At 40.0% G+C, this 20056-nt stretch overlaps 6 protein-coding genes across 7 annotated transcripts in view; 3 read left to right on the top strand and 3 right to left on the bottom strand.

The window, feature by feature from the left end:
* The window catches only part of arl9 (ADP-ribosylation factor-like 9), a 151567-nt gene that overhangs the window by 129296 nt on the left and 2215 nt on the right, over positions 1 to 20056 (bottom strand). The window lies entirely within an intron of this gene.
* On the top strand, positions 707 to 3667 carry dnd1 (DND microRNA-mediated repression inhibitor 1). Its single transcript, XM_033974221.2, has 5 exons — positions 707 to 866; positions 1718 to 1823; positions 2017 to 2342; positions 2418 to 2550; positions 2910 to 3667. The coding sequence occupies exons 1-5, from the start codon at positions 846 to 848 to the stop codon at positions 3215 to 3217; spliced, it is 894 nt and encodes a 297-aa protein (XP_033830112.1). The 5' UTR covers positions 707 to 845; the 3' UTR covers positions 3218 to 3667.
* hars (histidyl-tRNA synthetase) lies at positions 3660 to 8718 on the bottom strand. Of its 2 annotated transcripts, none has more exons than XM_033974130.2 (13): positions 8555 to 8718; positions 7432 to 7521; positions 7096 to 7215; positions 6932 to 7027; positions 6664 to 6789; positions 6475 to 6582; positions 6297 to 6395; positions 5881 to 5974; positions 5688 to 5815; positions 5104 to 5379; positions 4908 to 5024; positions 4562 to 4708; positions 3660 to 4481 (listed from the first exon to the last, which is right to left on the bottom strand). In XM_033974130.2, exons 1-13 carry the CDS (start codon positions 8642 to 8644, stop codon positions 4428 to 4430), a joined length of 1545 nt encoding a protein of 514 aa, XP_033830021.1. In that variant the 5' UTR covers positions 8645 to 8718; the 3' UTR covers positions 3660 to 4427. The 2 variants fall into 2 exon arrangements, with proteins under 2 accessions (XP_033830021.1, XP_033830020.1); XM_033974129.2 differs by lacking the exon at positions 8555 to 8718 and adding an exon at positions 7595 to 7716 and having other exon boundaries at positions 4295 to 4481.
* Positions 8925 to 12939, top strand: ugl (ureidoglycolate lyase). The gene is made up of 15 exons (XM_033973489.2): positions 8925 to 8985; positions 9397 to 9525; positions 9618 to 9836; positions 9985 to 10075; positions 10144 to 10220; positions 10437 to 10547; positions 10624 to 10683; positions 10766 to 10922; positions 11427 to 11625; positions 11694 to 11772; positions 11993 to 12085; positions 12172 to 12244; positions 12315 to 12382; positions 12465 to 12589; positions 12668 to 12939. The coding sequence occupies exons 1-15, from the start codon at positions 8980 to 8982 to the stop codon at positions 12822 to 12824; spliced, it is 1644 nt and encodes a 547-aa protein (XP_033829380.1). The 5' UTR covers positions 8925 to 8979; the 3' UTR covers positions 12825 to 12939.
* Positions 12894 to 19106, bottom strand: LOC117377138 (N-alpha-acetyltransferase 15, NatA auxiliary subunit-like). The gene is made up of 20 exons (XM_033973487.2): positions 18702 to 19106; positions 17905 to 17989; positions 17530 to 17634; positions 17269 to 17426; positions 17058 to 17192; positions 16818 to 16971; positions 16590 to 16709; positions 16419 to 16514; positions 16236 to 16342; positions 16086 to 16158; positions 15828 to 15997; positions 15604 to 15756; positions 15401 to 15529; positions 15002 to 15215; positions 14688 to 14881; positions 14501 to 14609; positions 14214 to 14312; positions 13970 to 14113; positions 13797 to 13894; positions 12894 to 13622 (listed from the first exon to the last, which is right to left on the bottom strand). The coding sequence occupies exons 1-20, from the start codon at positions 18753 to 18755 to the stop codon at positions 13413 to 13415; spliced, it is 2607 nt and encodes an 868-aa protein (XP_033829378.1). The 5' UTR covers positions 18756 to 19106; the 3' UTR covers positions 12894 to 13412.
* On the top strand, positions 19147 to 19992 carry ndufc1 (NADH:ubiquinone oxidoreductase subunit C1). The gene is made up of 3 exons (XM_033973503.2): positions 19147 to 19254; positions 19534 to 19637; positions 19748 to 19992. Exons 1-3 carry the CDS (start codon positions 19209 to 19211, stop codon positions 19805 to 19807), a joined length of 210 nt encoding a protein of 69 aa, XP_033829394.1. The 5' UTR covers positions 19147 to 19208; the 3' UTR covers positions 19808 to 19992.

The following is a 20056-nucleotide window of genomic DNA, read 5'->3' as shown; positions in this document are numbered from 1 at the left end:
GGCAGCGTGCAGAAAAATTCAAAGCAAAGTCTAACAAAGTGTGCAGAGTCTAAAGAAGTGAGATTACACCAGTGTGTTATAACCCTCCCAAAGTGGGGGTCACACATTCCTGTATGAAAGGAGGCAACAGGTAAGAAATGGCCACTGCTGCATGAGAAGCAGAACGATTGCAGCTTTGTAGGAATGTAAGCAATGTATTATGTGTGTATACTGTCCACAGGCTCCACAGTTACCTCTGAGAATTTTATTAAAACGTGTGTTGTAAGATATGACTTAAAGGCAGAGCCTATGTGTGAGATTTTTTGACTAGGCTTTTCCAGATTGCAACAGGATACAAAGACACATGTAAATCCAACCTTCAGGAGAATTCAGTCTGGGTTTAACAAGCATGGTCTGATTATCCTGGAAAACGTTTTTTGTTTTTAAAAGCTAATTTAGAAATGAAATGGCATCTACTGGTGAAGCATGCTTCTTTCATTTCTATAGCCAGTGGCTCCAGATCTGCCCTTCTTTAGGCCTCATGTTTTAAATAGTCAACTGTAATTCTCTGAATTAGTTAGTAATCTCTGAGCACAGTAGGCCTACAGAGATAAAGACACTTAAATAATGCCCTAAACCATCAGTGGCTCCAGTTTGTTCACATTCGCACTTCCTTGGCCTACAAGGCCCCAGCTCGCTTTCCTGCGGGTGTGGCGTGTGCGGGTGTGGCTTGTGCGGCTTGTGCGCGTGCAGACTCGGGTGCAGACTCGGGTGCAGACTGGGGTGCAGACTGGGGGGCAGTAGACTCAGGTGTGAGCCCGGCCTCATTGTGGCGTCACTGCCCCGCGAACACAAACCAGGATAACATGGATTACGAACGGAGCCAGGTAAAATAACATTTCACAAGTAAGTGTGTCTGTGCAGACACTTTACCTGTGAAGTGTCCTACAGAAACTCTGGTGGTCAAAATGTAGCGCTGGAGCGGATCCTCAGTGCAGCAGCAGCGATGGCGCCCATTAGACTGCGGGCTTGTTATTTTTGTAGTGCGTTTACAAACATACTCTTCTACAACTTTTTGTGGAATAGCAGACCGTGTAAAATGTATTGGGTGGATTTTACTGCAAATTTGAAATTATTTGTCCCAGATGATTTTTTTTCATTTATTTTTATTTTAGGCCGAACGAGAACAATTTATGCATGAGTAGGTTATTAGTTTGCATGGACATTGTTTTTTCTAAAACCACCTCCCAACTACACAATAGCTTAGTGTTCTTTTCTGATTATTTTATAAATTCTGACCTTTTGATCTGAAGCCTCACTCATTAGGCCAATAAAGTTTTAACGCATAACTTCTTGGTTTTCGTAAAAACTCACTGGAGCCTCCCTGTGTGGAGAAGGGCAAGGTTAGATGAGGCACTGGGCATTGACTCTTACCTTAAAGTCACCACAGGACAGCCAAAAATAAGTATATATATTTTTGTTTTTCATTTTCAAAGTTTATAGAGGCTTGTATCTCCACAAACCTGACTCTTGACTCTTTACTTGCAAATGTAGGTTACATATTTAAGCAGCAACTTGCTTAATGTGTAAGGACCCATTTTACCATTGATGGGCTTAAGGTGAAAAATGATGACCTGCATTAGGTTAAAGTTGTTTTAAATGTGTCTTTTTTAATTGATATTATCATGAGCAAGTCAAAAGTATTTTTGTGGAGTTTCTTATTGGTTGCTCTCTGTAGGTGCTGAACCCTGTGCGAGTCCAGGCCCTGGAGACTTGGGTGAAGAACACCAAAGTTAGACTGACACAAGTGAATGGCCAGAGGAGGTATGGAGGGCCACCTGAACGTGAGTAACATTGTGTTTATGCGATTTAATTTTTTGTTCAGATTTGAAGATTATCAGTGATTGAAATGATAGAAAATGAATAGCATACTGAAGTTTTTCAGTAAATTTACTAAATATTTCACCAACATATTTTAGTATATATTCACCAACAAAATAACAGATTATGTGCTTTCTTCCTCTCCTGTACTTTCAGGCTGGGACGGCCCCGTGCCTGGAGCTCGCTGTGAGGTATTTATCAGTCAGATTCCTCGGGACACGTACGAGGACCTGCTTATTCCCTTGTTCAGCTCAGTGGGCCCGCTGTGGGAGTTTCGCCTCATGATGAACTTCAGTGGACAGAACCGTGGCTTTGCCTATGCCAAGTATGGCTCTGCAGCTGTAGCCACTGAGGCCATCCGTACTCTAAACGGTTACTTGATAGAGCCAGGCTGGTGCCTCTCCGTCAGACGCAGCACAGAGAAGAGGCAACTGTCCATGGGAGGTCTGCCCCCGGTCACACAGCAAGAGCAGCTTCTGCAGGTACTGCTGTATTCTGCGCAGACTAAGGCTGGCATCTTGACTAATGATTACCCTCTGCTTGGTGTGTCTTGTAAGGTGCTCCGGGGACTGGTAGAGGGCGTGGAGAGGGTCTCTCTGAAAGCTGGACTTGGTATAGAAGGTGTGTCTGCCATTGTCGTCTTCACATCACATTATGCTGCCTCCATGGCCAAGAAAATGCTGGTTGAAGGTGAGTTCTGTCCACTTTAAGTGAATGTACCATCCTTTCTCAGAAGGACAGTTGTCAAAGCCTCAAAAACTTTAATGTTGTTAAACATAACCAATAAACTTACCACAAATCTAATTAGTGCTTGATCAATGCATGACATTTTCAGATGGCATAGATTCACCAAAAACAGATGTTCACTTTGAGAAGAGATTACTCAAGCGAGTATAAGTAACTTACTCTAGTAATCAAGGCTGCATGCAGTTGCAAAATGCTGCAAAAATACAGTGGTCTTTATACTTTTACACAGATACAGGGTCATCCCAGGACAACATGAATTACATCCGCTGTGGCTTAACTCCATCCCTTTTCTCCTTTTCCAGCCTTCAAGAAGCACTTTTCATTGTCGGTTTCAGTCAAGTGGCAATCATCAGGAAAGCCAAGCCCAGAAGAGCCCATGCCCTCTCAGAAGGCCTTCTTACCCTCTCCCACAAAGCCCCCTCGTCTGCTGGTCCGGCCTAAGCACCTGTCTCAGCCCTCCCCGCCCTCTCCATTTCTCCACACTCCGTGCATCCCTCCAGGGTTCTGCCGGACAGTAGGAGGTCCTACTGCCCAGCTCCAGATCCCACCTCCTCCCGGTTTCTACTCTCTACCCCCTCCTCTGTTAGATCGTCTGCCCCACTACCCTTAGAGAACCGCCTACTCATGAGCTGACCACACAGCACCAGATCAAGGCTTTACATTTATGATTGTTTAAAACAGTTGTTCTTAAGTTGTTGTTTGCATGTTTTTATGAGTATTTAAAGGTTGGAATTTGTCTGGTTTGTCTTATGCATGCTTTTACTGTGTGTAATTGTTTGTTGGTTGGGTTTATATACTTGCCCTTTGCATGATTTTCATTGTGTTCTTGGGTGTGTTTCTTTTAATTACATGCTTAATTAATGTTTGTAGTGATGCAGTGTTTTTTATTTATTTAAATATCAAGAGTATTGTTGGTTTTCGTATGTTTTGTGTTTAGTTTTTTTCAGGAAAAAAATACGCTTTTTCCATTTTAAATGTATAAGAAAAGTTCATGCCAATGGTGTTAAGTGGCTTAAACTAGTTAAAGAATAAATAAAAAATAAACACATTTCAACATTTCAGTTCAACCTCTATTTGCCCTTTTTAAGTTATATTTCAAATCTAACAACGGGTTTAGTGATTTATTCAGTCATTCATATAATCTCTTCCATACTGTGAGAATTCATATTGCTGTGCAAGTGTGCAACTGCACTTAACTGCCGTCCAAATACATTCCCATATTAAATGACTTTAAATCATAAAAATTAAATAGTATTCACCTTAGTAGCTTTTCCCTGTAATTTGTAGATCTTATTTTCCACAAAGGTCTTCTACTTTTGACCCATCAACTGAACAGTGCCTCTGAACAACCTGGCATGAGCAGTGACTGGCGATCACACTGTTCTGCCCAGGAATGCAGCTCTTGTGTTAAGCATCTTGTTTATCTGGTTTAAGATATTGCAAAGAATGTGAATATACATAAGTATACCTTTAAGGACATTAAGGACTGTATTTAATTTTTTTTTTTGGACACATGAACAAAAAGATATGGTACAAGCAGAAAGTACTTAAACTTACCATTCATGAGTTTGACTTGAGGCTTAACTTGTTTGTCCAGAATAATTAAATATTAAAAAGGACCAAAACAGATTTTTTTTTTACCTGATAAACTGAGCCCATATTGTTTATATTTATTTGGCTACTTTTGTTTAGTGTGTCTCCCAAAATTCAAATGACATTGGTGTTTCAAATGCTGTGTGTATCAGACATGCTCTTTAGAGTAACAAGAATTATTTGCAGAATGTCTCTGAAATTCAGCTCAGAGCTGGTCCAGATCAGTCTTAAGAGGTCCTTCTTTTGATTTCTTCAACTAGGTCTCCTCTGGAGATGTCCACCTGCAGACAAATTAATTCATAGATTAAAACTAAAGCTTTACAAATATGAGGTGTCAGAACAGTACTAGTTGTGAATGCACCTCTTCTCTATTGGCAACAACTCGGAGTTTAACCACTCCATCCTTTAGCTCTTGTTCTCCCAGTATGGCCACTAGGGGGATCCCAGACTCCTCACAGTGCTGTAACTGACTGAGCAGCTTGGGGTTCTTCTTGTACATGACCTCTGCCTGTATTAAAAAAAAGTTTACCACAACAGACTTTAACAAACTTTAACATTGAAAGTGAGATACATGTTGTGTAAATAAACATGGTGACATATATTTTTTTATTTTTGTTCAATTGAGTGGAGTAATTACGGATTACTTTACTGTTTCAGAACAAAATTGAAAGATAACACTGCAGTAAATTAATGTATATTTAGAATACCTTAATACCCGCATTCCAGAGCTCAGTGACAAGTTTGAGTCTTTCCTCCAGCAGGTTTTTCTGTGCAGAGGCCACCATGACCTGCACTTCTGTAGTACGAACCTTCTCTGCGCAGGCCTAAAACATTGTAATAGTATTTCACTACTGATTATGATATGCCAAAACACAAGACCAGAGCACACTCCTTCAGGCTCACCTCGGCTTTCTGTTCCATGATGGAGAAGATCCTCTCTATACCGATGCTGACGCCCACACAAGGCACTTTCCTTCCCTTGGGGTCGAACATACCCACCAGCCCGTCATAGCGTCCCCCTCCTGCCACACTGCCGACACTCACACTCTCCTCTGTGGAACCTGGAGCACCGTTCTGAGCCTCAACCACTGGGGCTACACCCGCCTGAGTCAGCAGAGCCTCATAGATGACGCCTGTGTAATAGTCCAAGCCACGGGCTAGACTAAGGTCAAACACCACCTGTAACAAAGCATCACATTTTGGCTTGCATATGAAGCAATGGAAAAATGTATTGTTGAAAAAAGTAAAATATTCATCTATAAAACTAGAGACAGTGAGTCATGGTTTATGACCCAAAAGTGGGTTGCAATGCATGTCATTGTTTATATAGGAGAGTTTTTAAAACAGAGAGCCATAATTAATAAAGGCAATTGGAGATATCATGATTTCTTGGCTTTGGCAAGATAAATATCGGCACAAGGTCCTTGTAAAATAAAATAAATAAAAGATATGCATGTACTATAAAACTGAGCATCAGAGTTTCTTACTTTGTCTGTTATCTGGAAGATCTGCAGGTAACTGAAGAGCAGCTTTATGTCAGTCAGACCAGCGCAGGCCTGTTTACTTTGGGACATTTTGGGATCCTGGAGAAGTCGCTCAGCAAGGTCCATCCCCCCTACAAGACAAATATATTTGCAGACCAACCACTGCATAAAAGACAAACAAGCTAGCATGCCTTACCCTGCATACTGACGTAAGTCCCAATCTGGTCAGCTGCCGCCTCTGACAAGCCCTTTTCATTCACCATTTCCTTCTTTACATCCTCCCAAGGCATCTGCACAAGGACACAGTTGTGGAATTACTATACCAACCAATCAAGAGACGTATGCTCTGTACCATATCATAGCAAATAAGGTGCCTTACAGTATGTGTATCAAAAACATGTTGGAAAGCACAAATATTTAATAACCTCACTAAGGTCTGTTACTCAGAAGAGAGTGCAGTTATAGTTTGTCCTGAATGAAAAAGGCTATTTGATATGAGAGAGGAGTGGTCTTCCACAATAACATTTCCATGATAGTCTTGGAATTTACTAAAATAGCTTTACTTCTTTACTTTACTTTTTTTACTTCAGTCCCTACAGTACTTCCACACACCTTGTCCAGTTTGTCCACAGTGGAACAGATGGTGCGGAACTTATCATCTGGAACACCACAGACTGCAAACATTCCATCGAGGATTCGTCTGTCATTCACCTAAAATACAAATAATACAATTAAATACTAAGCTAAAGCAAACAGAACCATATGTAAAAGACAAATTAGCATACATTACCTTAATGCGAAAGTCTCCAAGGTCCAGTTCTCTAAGGATTTCATAGACAATTTTCAGGCATTCAGCATCTGGGATCATAGCATCATACTGTCCTGCTATGTCAAAATCCTGTGAGGACATAACAAAGTGATAGGTCATCCCAAATAAATCCCACTTTGGGAAAGAAGAGGATTTTAAGATGACACTTACACACTGGTAAAACTCTCTGTAGCGCCCACGGGTCATGGCTGGGTTATCCCGACGATAGACTTTTGCAATGTGATAACGCTTAATATTAGTTATTTTGTTCATGGCCAAATAACGAGCAAAGGGGACCTGAGAAAATAAAGGTTAAGGAAACAATGTGGCCTGCTTGGTTCCAATATGTGAGTAATGAAATAGAATGTAATATTATTACAAATCAGACACATGGATTTTAGCAATAGCAACATGTACATGTTTTCAACAGGAAGGATACAGTGAGGTCATATCTGAGGGACAGCAGCTCTCCTCCCTGGTCTTTCAAGTCATAGATTAGCTTTGAGTCTTCTCCATATTTCCCCGTCAGTGTTTCCTGTACATAAGATAAATAACATTTCCACCGCATTTGTCATATATAAATCCACTACACTACTAAATTACCTTCAGTTCAAAAACAGGAGTATCAATGGTCTCAGCTCCATGGCGCTTGAAGCAGTGGATGATGGTGCTAAAGACCTTCTCTCTGATGGCCATCTGTTTGGGATTGTAATCCCGTGTTCCCTGGAAGAAGAAACTTGCTGGTAATTACAGTTTGTACAATATATTAAACATCTTATAGAATGTTCTCTGTGGATGATAAGCACTTTCATAGTAGAAAGTAATTCATGCATATTGTGAACCCCATCAAACTGGTTTGAACTACAAACCAAAACACCCAATAAGGCCAAAAGATTTAAATCCATTGTCATTTATTGATGAAGGACTGGTTGAAGTTACCTTTGGTGTCTTGAGTACAAACTGATGTTTGCCATCATCTCCTCCTAACTTGGCTTTCAGCTCCAAGAGTTTTGCCACTTCTTCATCAATCTGCAACATAGGGTAAAAGTGTAAACATGTCTGTTCTGCTCTAACACATGCAATAAAGGCTGTGTGAACAAACCTGAGCAACCGTCATCCCAGAGAGAGAATGCAGGAATCGAACCCGTGACACAGTCCATGAACCCAATAAAGCAGAAGACGTACGGACACCAAACACGGCCAGCATGTTGAGAGACGATTTCAAACAGTCATTCAAGTCGATATTTACCATCCATTTGTATCAATCAGCCGAGGACCACAGGTATTGAATCAGGAAGTGGCAGTATGCGGCAGTTTCCAGGACAGTTCAGATCCCACACAATTGCAAGGGATGGAGGTGGCCCAGGTCGCCGTTGGTCATCCGGGTCAGGCAGGAAGAACAGGAGAAAAGTGGTAAGCAACCCTAGCACTAGGGAAGGTCGAGGCATGATGCGCCATCAGCACAGCGTGGAGGATAGAACATGAAATGTACCAAGTCAATCAGAGCAGGCCTCCCAGAAGAACACAAAACACTAATCCTCAATCATTATACTGGCTACATAGAAAATATACTTGGATGGTCACATCCATTAGGTATACAGCATGGTAACACTGTTGGACAATATATTCATTCCAGTCAATTCTAATTGTCCAATAACTTCACATAAAGAATTTCAAACTGTAGGCCAATACATGTCTATTAGGCTACTCCTAATAATATCTATTCTGCATACTCTGGTAAAGTTCTATCATTTAGAAATGATATAGATCAGTTACAACTTCCCTATCGTTTATTAAGAGGCCAAAAATGTTATTGAAAGTGAGGTAGCACCATCCTAACACGTACAGATGACCGTCAGGCTGGTGACGTTGCGTCAGTCTCCAGTAGTCAGAATGACAATGATGTTTTTTGCCACATCGTATTTATGGCAAGGGCCTAGATGTTTCGTTAAGATAATCTGATTCTGATCAGACAGAATGAATGGTGCAGTGCTAGCTTGCTACTACTAAATTTGCAGTAGCACATGTTTAAAGGTACCCACGGATTTTTAGAGCCACTGACCTGATCTTTGCTCGCCTTCTCCGCCTTCAGCTTCCGGACTACTTCACCCTGGCTTTTGATAGCTTCTTGTATCTGCGCTTTGTCGTCCATATTTTTTTTTTGTCTTTATAAAAATGCACTAGTTACACATCCAGCATTACCGCTGTCAGACAGGAGAGGGCGGAAGAGGAAGTGAAATCAGAAAGATTCTCAGTCCTTTCACAGTAAAAGTCTAAAAATCTTTTTCTCTTTCTTTTGTAATACATTTAAAATGTACTTTAAAACAATTTAATAACGACGGTTAAATATTTGATTATTGTATTGAAATTATCTTTTATATTTTTTATTCTTCAAATCTCTCTGCTCTATGAGCAAACACTTTGATATTGTTTCCAAGCTGCTTGTCCATTACCAAAGTCCAACAGTGCTGTGAGGTTGAAAACACCATGTCTGTGAGTACTGGAGCCCAAAACTGGGCATTAATGAATCATAATATGTTTTTGTGTCTATAACAAATGTGTTGTATAATGTAATGTGTAGATTATAAAATGGCAAAGCTCCAGCAAATATGATCTAGTTGCTGTTTTGTTTTTTTATTTTTTTATTTTGTTTTTTGCAAAGGATGATGGTCTATTTTTAATCACTGTAGGCCTAGTGCTTGAAGTTACTTTATGTCGTTGAAAAATTTGAATAGATTCATGTGACTGTACCAAAACTGTTCTGGGCATGACCTTGTTTGCACTGAGCAGCCTACTTATGCATCTAGGCTACTAGAGTGTTATTATTATTATTATTATCAAATAACCCAGTTAAATCAACATTTCTTCCTCCACCACCATTACTGGTGAAATTGTCTCTTGCAGGGTAATTTTGTCTTCGACTTGAGCCCCCCTCCATCAGATTTGAAAACAGAATTTGAGGCACTTTTCACCTCTGACTGCTTACATTTCCTCCATCAGTTAATCTCCACATTTGAGGAGGAAGTTGATGAGGTACTAAGCAACATTTGAAAAAAATCTATTAAAAAACAATAAAAAAGATTGGAACTTGAGCTGCTCTTGTACTGCTCTATTTGCCCCGTCAGGTCCTCTGTTTACGCATGTCTACAAAAGCCCACTTAGACCAGACAGGAGAACTGCCAGGTTTCAGACAGGACACGGCCCACATTAGGAGTGACCCGGACTGGACTGTACTCCCCGTCCCTGCACGGCTCCAGAAAAGACACGTGGACATTGGAGATTTAGCCCCATGTGACAGCCAGCTTTTTATTAAAGCTCTGCAGTCACCAGCACAAGGCATACAGGTATGATATTTGAATATAATATGAAGGATAAAAATAAGTTATGACTTTTCAATATTTGTTAATCCAACCAGAGAATCAAAATAATTATAGCAGTCCTAAATCGTGATCCAATCGTGATTTTTTTCATTTATTTTTATTATTATTACAGGTTGATTTTGATGATGGAAACTGCCCAACTTTCCACAATCAGATTAAGGGCATTCACAATGTGTGGAAGGCAGTGCACAGCCAGTTCCCCAGTGAGTTTCACTCCCATCATATTCACATTGATGCTAGAAATTGTAATAATAATCTGATTTCTTTTTAGATGTTCCTCATATATCAAAGGCCCCAATCCTAATGCTCCGCCCACGAGCCTGGAACATGGTGGAACATAATATGATGGTAGAATCTTTTCTAAATTCTCAATTCTAAAGAAAAATGTACTTTAAATATGCAACTATTCTGATAGATCTGCCACTTGATAGCTCCATAGAGATGTTATAGATTTGCCCTGAATGTTCCATGTCATGGCAATAAACTTATCTATCTTGCATTTAAATTTCTATGTATATTTTTACTTCTCTTAAGCATCTGGCAAAAAAAAAATGCATTTTTCAGGTGGAGGGAAAGCAAGTTCCAGGGCCTCTCTTTGACTTTGGACTGCTTATGTTTCACTGTGGAAAGACCCTTTTTGAAAACAGAAGTGGCCCATTTTTCTATTTATCCAAAGTAAAATACATATACACAGATATCACAGTCGAACCACTGTGTTGTAAATGAATAGTTAATTTATAGTCTTTTATAGGTAGAGAGTTTCATGGAAGCCAGACTATGGAATAAGATATTTGTTTGGACTCAGGATAAGGTCAGTATATTTGGACTGAAAAAAAAGTCTGTGAAAATACTTCTGAAATTGAGGAATTTAATGTTGTTGGTTTTCCGTGCAGTTAGGACTTCCAGTTGGCACCATCAAAGCCACAGTTCTTATTGAGAATGTACTGGCTGCTTTTGAAATGGAGGAGATCCTGTATGAGCTGAGAGAGCATTCGGCTGGCCTCAACTGTGGAATCTGGGACTATTCTGCCTCTTTTGTCAATAAGTTTGGTAGGACGACAAATGTGTTACCATACTTTATACACATATAAATATAATATGAATGTTAATGATGTACTGTCACTTTTCTGGTAGAGGGTTTGAGAAAGACTGTATTGCTTTACCTAGAACGCTCCACAGTATGGGATTAAACGTATCTATAAGGCATTCATTCAGTTCATTCAGGCATTCATTCTTTTAATTACCAACATAATGCTTGAAAAACATGCAGTCATAGTGAGAGCAGGCTCGCTGTACTGCTAATTTGACCAGTAACTTAGCCTGATGCCTTTTTATGGAGATAGATATATTTAATTTATGCTGTAGAAGATTCCAGGCAAAGCAATAGCATCCCCTCCTCAAACAGAAAAGTTACATAGTGCACCTTTATAGGAAGTACACAACACCACACTTATTATTCACACAGGATTATCATTAATAATCCAGTTTACCCTAACTCCAGATTTTGAGATTTCACAAGTCAACACGTGTAAATATCATTCTATTTTTTTGTAGGTCACCGTAAGGCATTTCTGTTGCCTGACCGGAGTAAATATGTGAATATGGAGAAGCGTTTTCTGCGAAGCTACATGGACTTGCTGGTTCAGACGTGTCATAGGCGCGGTGCACTGGCCACAGGTGGGATGGCTGCCCTGCTGCTGCCCCGTGACACAAACAGCCAGGCTTACCACACAGTGTTGGCTACTGTCACCAGGTACACATCACGGTATTGCGATAACATTTATCCGTGGAATGAACATCGTCATTGTTCTTATTTTTCAGACTTAAATTACTGGAAATCAAAGCTGGTGTGGATGGTTTTATGGTGTATGACCTAAACTTGATAAAACCTATGCAAAAGGTCCGTACTAAGTTGCTAATATTGTTTAAAAAAAAAACATATTTTTCCCCAAATAATGATCCAGTATGTATTACTATCACATTGGATTATGACAAAATTGTTCCATATAATTCAAGAGCATATGAATGAAATTAAGGTCATTTTAAATACAACATAAAAATATAATGTTTAGTGGTTATTTATATTGAATTTAAATAGCCCCTTTTCATTATTATTGCAGCTCTTTGAAACACACACTGAAAGTGAAAACCAACTTCACCAACTTCGAAAGGATGTTGTGGTGACTCCAACCGACCTACTGACCATGCCATCGGTGAGCATTGCAAGCATCACCTTCTGCTGTTAAGCCTTTTAACATTTAAAATAAAACAAATTACATGTTGTTTTTTTTGTATTTAGGGAGGAGTCACTTTAACTGGGTTGAGATACAATATTGCAGTTGGTGTCCTGTTCATAAATGCTTGGCTCTCTGGTACTTAATATGCCTGAATATATTTTCTTTACATTTAGTTCACTTTTCACTCCAACCTGCTGTTTCACAGGTAAAGGCCATTTCTTCTACCGAGGCCAAGTGGAAGACTCAGCCACAGCAGAGATATCAAGATCACAAGTATGTTTATTTGTTGCTTTCTAAACGCACAACTGCTCAATTTTCTATAAAGACATACAAAAACTGTGCAAATATAACAAAGGTGTGGCAGTGGATTCGCCATCAAACTCGACTGGAGGATAACAGCCAAGTCGTGAACAGGCAAATGGTGGCTGCCCTTGTTACCACAGTCACAACTGAGCTCAGTACTCACTGCAGTTCAGCTGGGTAATAATAAGACAAATACACATGTGCATGCATACATCTACATCATCATTATTAAAGTCTTTTATTCTTATGTTTCAGAGCTAAACAGCAGCTTCAGACCTCAGCAGACATGTTCCTTGAGGTGGTCCTAAAAAGAGATTTCCCAGCATTCATCACCACTTATCTCTCTGAAGACCACACATTTTTAAATACGCACAACTCAAGATATTCCAAATCACAGCATTCTAAACTCTGAAGTATCAATGGTAATTTCTATGTCAAATGTTAAATGTGAAATGTTTAAATGAACATATTACAAAAGGGATGTTGTCAACCCAGTTTTATTCAGAATTCCTCGCAGGTTAATAAAGTTTTTAAAAGAAAACCCAAGCAGCAGAAAGACTGGTGTGTATATGTTAAAATTATTGCATCTTCAGCCCACCAAAGTGAAGGAGCTCAGCCTTGTCCCATGTGCTTGTCACTTCTCCTGTCACAGTTCACTCAGGGTGCAGCAGAGCCCTCTGGTGGCGCAATTGGGGTGTACTACAAGTTCTATATAAAATCATGTATCTTGCTTTTTGAGTGGTTTGTTTTTTGGCAAACAGCAGCTCACATTCTGAACAATACATTGCCACGAGCATCTTCAGGGTACTGTTTGGTTTCGCGACCCACTTGTCAGTTTGTTGTACATAAATTACTTAAAGAACAGCAGTGACAGAGTCGAATGTGTTGTTTGAATAGGTAAAAGAGGCCTGCCCTTGTGCCTCTCCCGGTGGCGATTGTCCCGTCTGGATCAGTGCATTGTCAGGGTGCTTTCCAGGAGCCGTTCCCCCTTGTTCAGTGCTCACATCTCGTTGGTCATCTCCTCATGCTCACTTGCCGACAGGTCGCCATTGGCACTGATTTTTGTGTTGTTGTCCTGGTAACCAGGAGGCATGAAGGCCAGGCAGTATGGGTATATCTTATGGCAGGCGGCACGGTAAGCCTCAGCTGCTTTCTGCTGGTTCTCTCCCAGCTGCCCATTTCGTAGAGCCTCCATAACCTCAGTACATATCTGTAGGACACCAACAAATTACACCTGCTTGCATCAATTGACATAAAATACCTTCCATGTTTTTGTGAAAAAATGACTAGATTATTTAGTGCGACATTTAAAATATTTTATGAAGAAGGAAAATGAGACATTTCAGACCAACAGTGTTCTTATATAGTCACATTATACACAGACCTGAATGCTTCTTCCAGTCAGTGACTCGTCCAGGGCAGTGGCTATCTCACAGACCATCTTATCTGTGGAGGGCTCCAGGTACACCATCATTTTAGCAGCTGAGAAGGGGAAAGGGAAATGGTTACATCATACTAACTTCAGAGCCCCCAGTACCATTATGCATTTGTATGTACCAGCCAGTCTATGTGGGATGGAGTTGGAGTTTTGGCTCAGGTAATTCTTGTTGAAACTCTGTGGATTGCTTTCTCCAAAAAGTCTGGCAATCTCTTGCCTGAGTACTGTCCTCACCGCCTCGGCCAAGTCACCATTGTCATTAACTGAGAACAAATACAACATAATTTTCATTATTCAATTCAGCTGAAAATCGTGTGACAACTACATTTTTATGTAGTTTTATTGGACTTTTATTGGACTTACCTCCTTTAAAGAAGCGGACTAAACACTGGTGCAGCCATGGGTTAGAGGGTTCTATAGCTACAGCTCTCTTTATGGACTGTAGCATTAACAGGTACTTTTCTAAAGGTTAGAGGAGACAATGGTAGCATTAGGACAATATAAGGAAAATGTGTCTAAAAGATTGTTTTGTTATAGTATTTTCCCCAAGAAGGTACCTTGACATTCTCAAAATTTCTAAAGTTCTGGTCATACCCAAACCTTTTAAACTACAGAATAAACTACAGCATATCATACTATACATGTCAGACCTTTTCTGAAGTAGATTTCGAAGGCTAGCAAGTGCGTTTCAATCTGGTTCCGGGCTAGGTTCTTCAGAGGCATCAGGAACTTGACAGCCTCCTCCAGAGGGCTCTCAGGCTGATGGAAAAAGGTTCTACAAGTTAGACACCTGGTTGGATTTACACAAGAGCAGAAAGGAAGTCAAGTCCAGCACACCTTAGCCAGTTTGTCTGGAATTAGCTCTTCCTTGGGTCCTCCAATCTCCTCATCATCATCCTCTTTCTTCTTCTTCTGGTTCTTGAGTTGTTTCTCCTTCTCTGCGTTCTTCTTCTCCTCCTCCAACTGGGCTTTTTTCTGAGCTCTGCGTTGTTTATTGCGTAGCTTCTTGAGCTCTTTGTCTGTCAAATTTTCTATGACATAATAAAAGGGACAATGAGGGAGGTAATTTAATATATTACATTTCACTTCTTCACATAACTCATTGCTGACCTTAACGTTTGTGACACACAGATGTTCTTAAGATCACATACCAGTATCAGCCTGGCTCTCCTTGCTGTCATCAGTCAGAGGTTTATCATGCAGGTCCAGGTAGATTTGAATAGCTGTGCGCGCAGCTTTGTAATAAAAGGGGTGCTGCCGCAGGACATCTTCGAGCTTTAACAGGTCCACATAGGAGCGTAAGGTCATCTTCCGCATACAGTATGTGTGGAAGTCAAACTGGTCGTCTGTAATTTCTACAAAATGCTGAGAAGAGTGAAATGTCATGTTACTACTTTGAAAGCAGTTTCAAAATTTGCTTACAAATGTAAGAAACATATTACTTCATAATCAACAGTCCATTTTGGTCCACCTAAACTACTCAATGTCCATTTGTGGCTCCACTTATAATAGGCATTAAAAGCATCATGGTAAGGTCAACCCAAACTTACCCTTTCAATCTCATGGCACTTTTTTAACGCTTCTCCATATTTGTTCATGGCCTTATAAGCTAAGGCACATTCACTCTGGAACCACATACATTGCATCTCATTCAGGTTCTCGATCGCAGATGTTCCCTCCTATAACAATGTAACATTTAGTATTAGCACTTGTATGACTTGGTTACAACATTACTTGGTCTAAGTTGCTTTACCCTTGTGAACTTTGAGCACATCTCCTCTGCTTCTTTGACCAGGTTGGCCTTCAGCATGTACTTGGCACACTTTGAGTTGATGAAGCGGTCAGCTGTGTCCAGGGCCTGTGCCTCATCCATCCACCGTGCTGCTTCCTTGATATTGCCTGCATGCTGAAGTTAAAAAACAAGATAATGACACATTTTATTTGTGAAAGAAAAATCTATTTAAAAAGTTGGTGTACCTTGTAAATCTTGGCTTTGATGGCAAATAGCTCAATAAGAGTGGGTGTGCTGTCTATGGCAGCATTGATGTATTCTAATGCAACACTGGACTGCCCAACAAAGTCAAAGTGCTGTGCCAGAAAATATTGTACCCACAAAAGAGTGGTTGGGGGTTCCTCCTTACCGTCATCTGTCACACAAAGAGTTTTGGGCCAATGTACAAAATGTATACATTTATAAGACTATAATGTTTTGCTCATTCATCAAACAAAACTTACCATTTTCACTAAACATTCGACAGCTTTTTAAAGAAGTCTCATACCCAACTACCAGTTCTTCAATAATTGAAACCTGCATCACCAAAGAAACATGAATTTATGATGACATAACAGTTTAACACTGATATATGAACAATGGCAATGTTTAACCTTGTCTTTAGCAGTGTAAAGGGATTTGAGGGTAGTGAAGACAGGTGGACAGCCTTTACTGAAGTTCATCCTTAGGTAACTGTCTAAACATTCACAGAACGTCTCACCTGGATTTAAATAAAACATAAGGAAAATGTAACAAAACTCAATGACTCTAGAAACAAAAATGTATACATTATTTACCACTGAGGAAACTAAGAGGAAGTCTTCGAGGGACCAAGCCTTTAGGAAACTTCACCCAAGCCTCTTCATAAATTTTAAAACGCTCTTCTACACTACCTGTGGGTCACAAACCAACAGAATTTGGTAATTTATAGTATAATATTTTTGTGATTATGAATCGATCTTGCTCACCTGGATTTAATGACTTTTCTATTCCTTGATAGTAGGCCCAATTCTCTGGGTTTCTCTCCTGGAGCCTGCTGTACACCTCTAAAGCCTCCTCGGGCCTGTCTAGCTTCAACAGCAGCTCTCCTACACACACAGAAATGGACATGCCATTAATAAAAGCCATTTGAAATACAAATATGTACATGAAACAAGATTAAATCACAAACATAATCAAATGACATCAACACTCACCTCTGGTCTCCTCCACAGCCAGTTTGTCACAAATCTGTTTCTCATAATTGTTGAGGTGATCGAGGGCTTCTTTGTGCAAACCAGCCTCCCTTAGAACTTGGTTCTGATAAAGCAGCAGTTCACTGTACTCATAGTCCACTTTGTCGGGAGATGTCTGAATGAATAAAAATATTTTTTAAACTCTTAAATCCAACTGTTGCATTTATTATAACAATTTGAGATTTCCAATTTGCCAATTACTTGTTGCGTTTTCCGGAACTCTTCCACTATTTTAGCAGCCATTTCAAAGTCCTCAAGCAGATGATAGGCGACAGCATAACCAATCCATGAGGCTCTTTGGGCTGGACGCAGCTGAAGCAGCTGATATCGAGTCTCCTGTGGAGGAAAAGCAAAAGCCATAACTTTCAAATCAGTCAGGACCAGTCAGTCCATCTCATTTTGCTCTGCTCACCCTATACCCCTCCAAGTCTCGCATCTGGATCTGCAGCAGGGACAAGTCTCTGAGGATTTGTAAATTGTCTTTGTCCCACTTCAGTGCATTTCTGTAACATTTGATGGCCTCATCATACTTTTTATCTGAGCGCTGCAGTAAACCGTAAACATGCCAGCCTAAAAGGCAACTGAGTTAAAGAAAATAAAATGCAAAGGAAAAACTGGATACAACTAAAATTGAGTGAGTATGCACAATTCTAAGACAGTGGAAAAAGGATACAGACATGGCTTTTGAGATCATTACGTAGACCTCGTCGCACCAAATCATAAGCCTCCTCTTTCTTTCCTAAACAGTTTAGAGTTAAACCTTTCATTGCCAACGTTTCTGAAACACACAAGTGAGATACACATCACACAGAAGAATCCACTTTGTTGTGACTTCAACTAAACTAACAATTGTACCATCAACTTATTCAATAGATCAAATCTATTTTGCTGACTGGCTGAATAATGAAAATTGTTACTGCAGGCCTAGCAAGCAATGACAAGTCCAGAGAGGAATTCTGTAAAACTTCAGGAGCCAATTAAAATGTACAATCTATAGTATACTGTGTGTCTTATTTTAACTGTGCTCAATGTGATTAAAGTTTCTTACCTCCATGTTCTGCAAATTTTGGGTTACCCAGAATCTGCTTGCAGAATTTCAGTCCGTTCCTGTACTGCTTGTGCTCATAACACCTCTGAAGCAAAAGGCAAAGAGTTATTTTTCCCCAAGTATGCTTAAAACACAAGTAATAACCCAATGTAAGAACGCATTATTCACTGTGTACGTTCAAATCAGTTTTAACAGTATACAAAGCATATATTTCAACTTAAGTGATCAACAATTTATAATCATTTAGCCAATAATAATCAATAGCGTACCTAATTTAATATTTTTGATTCAGTAACGGATACGTAGGTTTATAACATTGCAGCCATTGAAGAACAACACAAATGGTTTATTAATTTTGCTTTCCGGAAACTTGTCACGTTGTTGTAGGTTTTGGGGGACAGCCAACTTCCTTTAATGAAGTATCCAACATCCATATTAGAACAATATATATATGCAATCAAGTGCGAGTGAATGGAGCAGGACACTCAGTAGTTTTATCAGTGCTCATTTCTGTCACCTCAAGAGCTCAGCGTGTGATAGCTGTCATGTGTCAAGCTCTGTGCAACTGACACCCCCACTATGTGCACGCCAAACTGTTTGTGTATACTAAACATTATGACTGTTGAATAAGCACTAGAATTAAAGTGTTAAAGTTATATTTGATACGGGTGCAATTCTCCTCTTTACCCTATTCGCTGTGAGTTAATAAATAACTAACTCCCAGTCTCTCTGCTACAGATGTTGCTACAAACTAGCATTAGCTTAGAGGCTAACGTCATGAACAATGTGTTGCCTACCAATATTCTCTTAAAGAGGGCATTCTCCTTCGGCGGTAGGATAATTGCGGGCATTGTTGACTTCCTATGGCTCTGTTGGTTACCACATGAATAATCTCCTGAGAGGCAGAGATGCTGAACTGTTTGAAAACTCCTCTCTCACGTGTTGAAGCTGAGGCCCCCTTCCGAGCAAAATGGCTGCTGCTCCGCTCGCTTCTCCTCCGGGTCAGGCTCATGGATGTTCTGAGCCTCTGAGCCTGCGGGGCCACACACAAACACCACCGGGGATCGCAAGTCTGGGATTTAACTGGAATAAATGGCCGTAAAACACATCGGAATTTCTAAGTGTGAACTGTCAAAGGCGAAATGATAACGTTTGTAGTTTATTTGTTACAACTTCAGCCAGTGGTCACAAGTGTAGTCCGCAAGGGGGCGATAGAGCGCTGACCGTTAAAGAGGAGGACGCTTCTGTGTCGGGCTGTGTGTTGTTGTGGTGTTGAGCCTGAGAGCGGAGGAAAAAGGGGTAAAATGACATTTACCCGGTTATTATCACGAGCTGTCCTTAACAGCAGAGGTGAGGCTGCTCCACACAGATACACGTTGGTGCTTAATGTTTCCTGTAATATATTTAATGTAAGATAATGATCGTTTTTAAGCCTGACCTTAGCTTAGCCTCTCTGTTAGCATTCATCTTTTACTTTTAATGTGGTAGTGGTTTTAACTTTACATATCCATGTCGATGCCTGTTTCTGTATGCACACAGTATGCAAACTCATCTAACGATCATCTTTTCCCTGATATACATTTCACTGTTTCATAGAAGCTAAATGTGTTTTGTTATATTTTTGCATAGTTGGAACGAGGACCATGTTCACAAGTTCCAAGCCTGACTTGAATAACCCAAACTGGATCAGAGTGGGCCTTGCCTTAGGTTCAACAGTATTTCTATGGGGACTGGTAATTACATATTAGTTATACCACACACTGCTCGCTTTTCTATATTTGGATACCTGTAGTTGAAAGAGATTAGTGTAACTTTTAAACTCCTATTGTTTGTTTTCTTGCAGCTTTTTAAGCAACACAGCACAGACGTACACGAGTACAAGGTCAGGAATGGTCTGGAGTGATGCATCAGACCGACATGAGAGCTCTAATCCAGATCATTATCATATGATGGAGTTTTGAGAGGATGCAAAGAAACAACTTTCAAATAATGTAATTTTAGGAGATCACAACACCGTTCCAATGAGAAGAATCTACTTCAGACATTTGTTGTACAGTGTTTTCATTTATTACGAATAAATGTATGTGTATGTTATTGTGTTTCTGGGTAATTTTATTAATCAGTATGCCTCTTTGGATTCAGGAGTAAGCTT

Source organism: Periophthalmus magnuspinnatus, chromosome 10 (assembly GCF_009829125.3).
Source record: "Periophthalmus magnuspinnatus isolate fPerMag1 chromosome 10, fPerMag1.2.pri, whole genome shotgun sequence".
NCBI lineage: Eukaryota > Metazoa > Chordata > Actinopteri > Gobiiformes > Gobiidae > Periophthalmus > Periophthalmus magnuspinnatus.
The sequence above is the reverse complement of the archived record's forward strand: the minus strand, read 5'-3'. Positions and strand labels throughout refer to the sequence as shown.

Excerpts from the sequence above, each read along its gene's own strand:
- dnd1 (XM_033974221.2), top strand. The coding sequence starts at position 846 with ATGGATTACGAACGGAGCCAG. Across the intron at positions 2,343-2,417 it reads AGCAAGAGCAGCTTCTGCAG|GTGCTCCGGGGACTGGTAGA; the intron begins GTACTGCTGTAT and ends GTGTCTTGTAAG. Across the intron at positions 2,551-2,909 it reads CAAGAAAATGCTGGTTGAAG|CCTTCAAGAAGCACTTTTCA; the intron begins GTGAGTTCTGTC and ends CTCCTTTTCCAG.
- hars (XM_033974129.2), bottom strand. The coding sequence starts at position 7,699 with ATGCTGGCCGTGTTTGGTGTCCGTACGTCTTCTGCTTTATTGGGTTCA. Across the intron at positions 6,583-6,663 it reads ACAGAGAGTTTTACCAGTGT|GATTTTGACATAGCAGGACA; the intron begins GTAAGTGTCATC and ends ATGTCCTCACAG. Across the intron at positions 4,482-4,561 it reads TTGTTGCCAATAGAGAAGAG|GTGGACATCTCCAGAGGAGA; the intron begins GTGCATTCACAA and ends ATTTGTCTGCAG.
- ugl (XM_033973489.2), top strand. Across the intron at positions 9,526-9,617 it reads TTGAGGAGGAAGTTGATGAG|GTCCTCTGTTTACGCATGTC; the intron begins GTACTAAGCAAC and ends TTGCCCCGTCAG. Across the intron at positions 11,773-11,992 it reads TGATAAAACCTATGCAAAAG|CTCTTTGAAACACACACTGA; the intron begins GTCCGTACTAAG and ends TTATTATTGCAG.
- LOC117377138 (XM_033973487.2), bottom strand. The coding sequence starts at position 18,755 with ATGCCCGCAATTATCCTACCGCCGAAGGAGAATGCCCTCTTTAAGAGA. Across the intron at positions 16,972-17,057 it reads AGTTCCGGAAAACGCAACAA|ACATCTCCCGACAAAGTGGA; the intron begins GTAATTGGCAAA and ends TTATTCATTCAG. Across the intron at positions 16,159-16,235 it reads TTTACACTGCTAAAGACAAG|GTTTCAATTATTGAAGAACT; the intron begins GTTAAACATTGC and ends TTGGTGATGCAG.
- ndufc1 (XM_033973503.2), top strand. The coding sequence starts at position 19,209 with ATGACATTTACCCGGTTATTATCACGAGCTGTCCTTAACAGCAGAG. Across the intron at positions 19,255-19,533 it reads AGCTGTCCTTAACAGCAGAG|TTGGAACGAGGACCATGTTC; the intron begins GTGAGGCTGCTC and ends ATTTTTGCATAG. Across the intron at positions 19,638-19,747 it reads CAGTATTTCTATGGGGACTG|CTTTTTAAGCAACACAGCAC; the intron begins GTAATTACATAT and ends GTTTTCTTGCAG.